Here is a 7282-nt window from a genome sequence, read left to right as displayed (position 1 = left end):
GTTTTTAAAATTTTCAAATGTACAATATTATGTATGTATGTGTTAAGAAGTAAATACACGTAAGCATTTTTTACATAAATATTTTCAAGTACTATAAATAGGTATCAAACAACGTTTATCAAAATACTGCAACTCACGTTGAAACCCTTTTTATAGTTGTAAATAGTTAAGATAACATAAATTATTTACATGGTTAGGTTATTTACATGGTTAAGGTTAAATTAAATAAAATAATTTTTAAAAACAGTAAATAAATAAATATAATACTACTAACTAGTCTTCTCTTTTACACAACACTAGTACTAGTACTAGGATAGGACTAGGATAGGATATCCGAGTTACTGAAACCCGACCCATGACCAAGCCCAATCTCAAATTGAACTTTCATTTTCAATTTTTCAATTCCAATAATACGTTGGAGAGCGCGTAGATCCAATATTCAGGATTTCAAATTTTGGGGGAGCCTCTTGTCTTTCTCTCTCTCTCTCTCTCTCTCTCTCTCTCAAACCCTAACCTCAACTTTCAACGGTAGTTTTTCCCCAAATCAATCACCAAAATTACTTAAATCGATTCAAATCTTCTCCCCTAAAGCATCGTATTCGTTTCACCTACTCCAATTTTAGTTGTAATTTCAAGTTAACACCACAAAACTCTCGATCTTGGAGTGGAAAATCAATCAATCAATGAGCTCACGCAACCAAAACAAGCCTCCGGTCCCACCACGCAGTCCTCCAATTGTAAGTTCATATCTGGTTATTTGTCCTATCTTATTTTTAAATTCGTTAAATTCGATTAAGATTGTTACTTATTGCTGTGCAATGGTGTTGAACAAGCAGAGAAATCGAGGGGCTGATGATGCTCCGTTAGATAAACGAAGGAGGGTTGGGACTGGTAGGATGATGTCAGCAACACTTTCAAGTCGAGGCAGACATGCACTTACGCCGCTAAACACTCCAAAGGAAGTTGTTGTAGCACCGTCAGAAGCGGAGTCTTCCGAGTGCGAAAATATCGAGTTTACGAACGAAGAGGTGGATGTGCTTTTGAAAGAGAAGTTTAAAGGAAAAAAGTTTGATTCAAAGGTATGAAATCTTGGTTCTGTTTTGTTTGTAAATGAATATTGAGCAATATGGTAATGGAATACAGTGATATTTATGTATAATATTTGTCGTTGTTACCTGTACTTATTAGGGAAAACAAGACTGGATGTCAGATTATCAGAAAAGGTTGCAGGTGTGTATAAAATGGTTCCAAAAGGGTTTACAAGACCTCGCTGATGAAAAGGATAAGTTACGTGAAATGCTGGATTTTTCGGAAACTAAATGTGTTGAAGCAGGTTGTGTTTTTGACTCAAGTTTTTAGAATGTCACTTTAATAATATACAAGAAGTAGCTTAGTATCAATGATTATTTATATATGTTTCCAGAGGCTGCTATGAAAAGCAAGGAAGAAGAGTTGAATGCGACTATATCCAAGTTGGAAGCCAACATTGCTTCTTTAAAAGAAAGTTTGAAAAAAGAAGAGTCCGAGAAATTAGTAAGGCTTTAATTTTAGGGGGTTTTGGTATTTTTTTACTTCTCAGCTTGTTTGGTAATCTCTATTATCTTGCATAAATTACCAGGATGCCCTTGACCGTCATCAAAGAGAAACGGAAGCTAGATTGGCTTCAGAAAAAAATCTGGATTCGGTAAGGGAGGAGCTTGGTAGGACCGAGCAGAATGCATTAGCTGCTAATGAGAAGGTAATATAAACAATTCACATAATCAAAAAAGTTAAAATGCAAGTGGTGATATGAATTTTTGATAGTTAATGATCTGTTCTTTATTATTGTTGAATCTTAGGTGAAAGATCAAGAAGACATGTATAAGAGGTTGCAAGAATATAACACGAGTTTGCAACAATACAATGCCAAGCTTCAAAAGGATCTTAATGATGCAAATGATGCGAAGAAACACGTTGAGGAAGAGAAATCTGCTATGTTCCTTAGCCACACAGCTTTAAGAGGACACTATGACCTGTTACAGAAGGAGTTTACTGCAGCTAAAGTAAGTCTTTTACCTTTTAATATGTTCTCTCATACATATTCAAATATATCATATATCTAACATCAAATATAGTTCTTTTTTGTTAATGTATACTTCTCTTTTGTGTATGTGTTATTCTTTAGCACCCGTGTTTATACATTGTATTGGCTTAAACATCAATAGCTTGAAAGTTAAACCAGCTTGTTTTGGATGGTGCTATAATAGGTAAATCGAGATGATGCATATAGGCAAAAAGAATCTGCAAAGAAAGAAGTTGACATCCTTAGAGAAGAATTAAAGCAAGTAAGGGAGGATCGGGAACGTCAATTGTTACAAGTGCATGAGTTAAATTCTGAACTGAATAAATATAAAGAAAATACTGGGCGTACTATTGTAGAGGTCAATAGTTTGATCACAAAGTCAAAGGCTTTGGAGGTTAGTTTGTTAGTAAATATCTGCTTTTTACACACCAATCTTTTGTTTTTATCATTTGATGTCCATTTATTTATTAATTTTTCCAACTTTTTTTAAATAGGATACCTGTTCATCTCAAGGAGAGCAGATATCTGTATTGCAGCATCAGTTAGCTGCTGCCACTCAAAAGCTTAAGGTTTGTTTTATGTAGTAGTTTTTAATAAATGTTATTTAGTTATGAAAGTTTAAAACATGTTATTGATCATTCTTTTTTCTTATCAGATGGCTGATCTAACCTCGTCAGAGATAAGGACAGAATATGAGGATCAGAAACGTATTGTTTCCGATTTACAAGATCGTTTGCGAGACGCTGAAACTAAACTTCTTGAAGGGGAGTCTTTAAGGAAGAAACTTCACAATACTATTTTGGTAATTTCTAACATTTTTATCTAAGGAAACAACTAAAATAGTGGGGCATTTTCTTGCTCATTTACTTATATATATGTCGATTAATGCTACGTTTATTGTTATTCGGTAACTTCAAAAATGAGAGGATAAAAACTATTGGGTGAAATTAATTCAAATTTACTTCTAGTTCTTTACTTAATAAAACCTTTTAAAATGTTTTTTTTTATAAAAATTATGTGTTTTGAGCTGATCCTACTATATATCTAATTCTTTTTACCTGTTTGATATGTTGTCCAATCTTTTATATAGCCCATCTCAATATTCAATATTCAATTGTTTTAATAATTTTTAATTTGCAGGAGTTAAAAGGCAATATTAGAGTATTTTGTAGAGTGAGGCCTTTGTTGCCTGATGATGGTCCTGGAACAGAAGCCGCTGTCTCATATCCCACTTCTGTGGAATCTGCTGGTCGAGGCATTGATGTATTTCAGAGTGGTATATTTTCTTTATAATCATAAAAATGTTAATTACGCTGCTGCAAATTTCTACATTTGAAGTTTATAATCTTAATTCAATAACGTTTTAATATTCAACGATGCAGGGCAAAAGTACCCTTTCACGTTCGATAAAGTCTTTGCGCATGATGCTTCTCAGCAAGAGGTTTTTATGGAGATATCACAGCTGGTGCAAAGCGCTCTGGATGGATACAAGGTATTTAGTCCTGCTTTAACAAACTTCATGATACTTTGAATTTGAAATTAGAGGTTTCAAATTTGATTATATTGGTTATTAATGACTAGTTAGTTGATTACTTGATTCAAGCCATGCTTCATATGGAACCTTTCAAACGGGCTTAAATTCCCTCATATTGTTTATTTTATTCATAAAACGTTGTTAACCATTTCACTCAACCAAATTATTATAAAAAATTATAATATTTACATCATATTTGACACCCTAAATTGTGTTATAACAAACAGGTCTGTATATTTGCGTATGGGCAAACTGGATCTGGAAAGACTTATACTATGATGGGAAGGCCAGAAGCACCGCTACAAAAGGGTCTGATTCCCCGTTCTTTAGAACAAGTCTTCCAAACAAGTCAGGCCTTATCTGCACAAGGATGGAAGTACAAAATGCAGGTTATGTATCATATCATATCATATCTTCTTTGTGTGGGCCCATGGCTTCACTTTATTGAGCTTACACGTACTAATTATTGTTATTCTGAATATTTTAGGCTTCAATGTTGGAAATTTACAATGAGACAATTCGTGATTTGTTGACCCCCCGATCAAGTAGTGGAGATGGGAAGCAATATGGCATTAGGCATGATGCAGATGGCAACACTTATGTTTCTGATCTTACGATTGTGGATGTAAGCAGTATAAGGGAGGTTTCTACTCTTCTTCAACAGGCTGGACACAGCAGGTTATAATACTTGCTGCAAAACTATTTGTCTGTCTTTCTTAATAGAAGTGTTTTGTGTTGGTAACCATTTGTTTACTTTGTTATTTATGTTTAATTTTGTTCCAGGTCTGTTGGAAAGACTGATATGAATGAGCATTCGTCAAGAAGTCACTTTGTTTTTACCTTAAGAATTTATGGAATAAACGAGGTAACTTAAAGTAATTATGTTGATAAGTATATACGAGTACATTTTAATAAATGAAACCATCTTGACACAATTTCTTGTATTTACAGGTCACTGAGCAACAAAATCAAGGTGTTTTGAACCTCATTGATTTAGCTGGTAGTGAAAGACTTTCAAGAAGTGGAGCAACTGGTGAACGACTAAAGGAGACTCAGGTCAAACTTTTCTAAAATTCTTTTGGACCATTGTACATAGAAAGAATATTAAGATACTAACTAATATTTGTTATAATCTCAGGCTATTAACAAAAGCTTATCTTCTTTGAGTGATGTCATTTTTGCCTTAGCCAAAAAAGAGGATCATATTCCATTTAGAAACTCAAAGCTTACATATCTTCTCCAGGTACCCATCCTAAAATGCTACCAGTACTTATCAAACAAGTATTTTATAATAAAGTTTTAATTTTTATTGTTTTATCTGATTTGCTGTAGCCTTGTTTGGGTGGAGATTCAAAAACACTCATGTTTGTGAATGTTTCACCTGATCCGTCATCTGTTGGTGAGTCCCTGTGTTCTTTACGGTTTGCTGCAAGGGTAAACGCATGCGAGATTGGCATTCCACGTCGTCAAACCGTTAAACCTCTTGATTCTCGTTTGAGTTGCGGCTGAAAGATTGGCAAATCTGATGAATGATATATCAAAGGGGCATTTGTAGTGTTTGTCATATGCCCAATGACATTATTATTAGTATTTCTATTTGTGTTATCATATTTGATTTGATGGTGCAGAAATGTGATTTTAACTATAGCAGGCTTTGTAATTGTGTGGGATTTTGTTATTCTGTTGTTGCAACTGGTGTAGATTGGCTGATATTTGCATAAGATTTGTTAAGGTATACAATTTAAAGTATACAATTTCTCCCAAATTGATGTACTGACTTCTTGATGTGGCCCAACTTGAATTGATGTACTCAATATATGTGACTTCTTTATGTGATCCAAATTGGCAATGGGACTAATCTGTGACTACTTAATGTGGTCAAAATGGGCATGGGTTTGGTTGAATGGACCCACATACAGCTTTAAAAATTGGCTAATATCGGTTCTAGAATCATTAAATTCAAATTTAATAATTGTTGAATAGTAAAAGCATATATTTACCCATAGTTGTGGTTCACTACTTCACTGGTAGATAGTTCATAGTTATAGTGCAAAAAAAGAACTAGTACTCCTCCCATCCCATGTTACAAGGTGGCTCTCCTTTAGTGTATATGTAAAACACGTATTCAGTCGTTGAGCTGACACTTGTAAGCAATTACAGTTGTACTATAGTCTATAAGAGCATTTCAATATTCTCATGTTGAGAAAGTAGTTGTCTTTTCGGTACCTGTCTTTGTTAACTATCTCAGCAACCGATCGTAGTCACACACCTTAAGCGCATTATTGACGGGTGGTTATTCAATGCATATTATTATACTTACTTTTACTTATTCTCTGTCAAAGTTAAAAATGTCCAGGAAATATCAAGCAAGTATTAGAATAAGACACACTATCTTCATTGATACTTATTCGGTGTAAAAATATGTTGTTAAAGTGGCTTTCGTTACGCTGAAAAGTCCACATATATATAGTGGAAATTGATAGGAATATAAATGAAAGGTTATCTGATTATCTTGATGGTCTGTTTTCCTCATATATCTTTAGGTTTCACTTTCAAACTTTTTTGGCAGGAAATAGCAAGTATGAGGTGAAGACAATGCCAACATTGTTGTTGATGAAAGAATGTTATCTTCATTTTAATACTGATTTTGTGGTCTAGCGTAACTTCAACAAGTACTTTGAGCTTGTTTTATTGTACATTCCCCAATCACTTTGGGGCTGTTTACTTTTTTTCTCATTAAGTTCGATATGGATATAGATAGCTGTATGAATATGAAAGACTATATGCAGTAATCAGAGAATGAATGATATTGTTTATTTTTTTTTGCTGAATAAACGATCTTAATGATAAAATAGACTATTTTACCCTCAAAATAAGTAATTTTTTATTTAAAAACATTGACATGCTTTCTTTTAATTCTTATCTCATTCTGATATACATACATAATACATAATACGGTGTATAATAATATATTATTAGTAAAAATTAATGATGAACATAGATCCAGAAAGTTCCACAACCTCACATTATTTCCTTGATACATTCCAATACAGAAGCCATTATTAACATCCTTATCACAAAATAAAATTTGCAGGTGGTTTGAGGAGATCTAGAGCGATTAAAAGGTTTTTATGATAAACGAAGTTTCTTTGAATTTCACTCAAGAAGGATTCAATATTTTTCTTTAATTTACATCTGTTTCTTTAAATCACACCCAAAAAGTTTCTATCATTTTAGAGTTTTCTATTACAAAGAGATCTAGAGCAATTTCTTCTTGATAGCGATTAACAAATTTACTCACAATTGTTTCCTCTGTTGTTTATTGATAGCAATTTTTTAAATTCCCCATCATTCTTTCTTTACTCGGTTGATAAAATTAGCGAACGAGTGACAATTTGTTGTTAAATAATTTAATTTCGTACAAAAAAGGTAAAAAAATTGGGAGCAGCTGATCGAATGTGAAGACTTGGAATAGCGAACAGGAAATTTTGATCCAAGATAAAAGAAAAAGAAGGTTCAAGGGTAGGGAAGGGAAATGGAGTGGCTGTATCGGGAGTACATAGGTTTTAGGGGTGAGCCACAAAGTCCTCCTGTGAGATACGATTAATGACCGAATAATCCTTTTGGGCTATTAAGCCCAATAATCCAAAAGTAAACAGCCCCTTTGTTTGCTATACAATTTGATG

General features: G+C 33.4%; 1 protein-coding gene across 1 annotated transcript; it reads left to right on the top strand.

Annotated features, from left to right (window-relative positions):
* Positions 1-542: 542 nt before the first annotated feature.
* LOC139852082 (kinesin-like protein KIN-14C) lies at positions 543-6247 on the top strand. The gene is made up of 18 exons (XM_071841305.1): positions 543-737; positions 837-1079; positions 1189-1333; positions 1424-1533; positions 1619-1738; positions 1839-2042; positions 2247-2456; positions 2557-2631; positions 2718-2864; positions 3203-3338; positions 3445-3554; positions 3824-3985; positions 4084-4274; positions 4380-4461; positions 4548-4652; positions 4735-4839; positions 4929-5328; positions 6166-6247. The coding sequence occupies exons 1-17, from the start codon at positions 684-686 to the stop codon at positions 5103-5105; spliced, it is 2376 nt and encodes a 791-aa protein (XP_071697406.1). The 5' UTR covers positions 543-683; the 3' UTR covers positions 5106-5328; positions 6166-6247.
* Positions 6248-7282: the final 1035 nt, after the last annotated feature.

Source organism: Rutidosis leptorrhynchoides, chromosome 6 (genome assembly GCF_046630445.1).
Source record: "Rutidosis leptorrhynchoides isolate AG116_Rl617_1_P2 chromosome 6, CSIRO_AGI_Rlap_v1, whole genome shotgun sequence".
NCBI lineage: Eukaryota > Viridiplantae > Streptophyta > Magnoliopsida > Asterales > Asteraceae > Rutidosis > Rutidosis leptorrhynchoides.
The sequence above is the reverse complement of the archived record's forward strand: the minus strand, read 5'-3'. Positions and strand labels throughout refer to the sequence as shown.

Excerpts from the sequence above, each read along its gene's own strand:
- LOC139852082 (XM_071841305.1), top strand. The coding sequence starts at position 684 with ATGAGCTCACGCAACCAAAACAAGCCTCCGGTCCCACCACGCAGTCCT. Across the intron at positions 3,339-3,444 it reads CATTGATGTATTTCAGAGTG|GGCAAAAGTACCCTTTCACG; the intron begins GTATATTTTCTT and ends TCAACGATGCAG. Across the intron at positions 4,653-4,734 it reads AACGACTAAAGGAGACTCAG|GCTATTAACAAAAGCTTATC; the intron begins GTCAAACTTTTC and ends TTATAATCTCAG.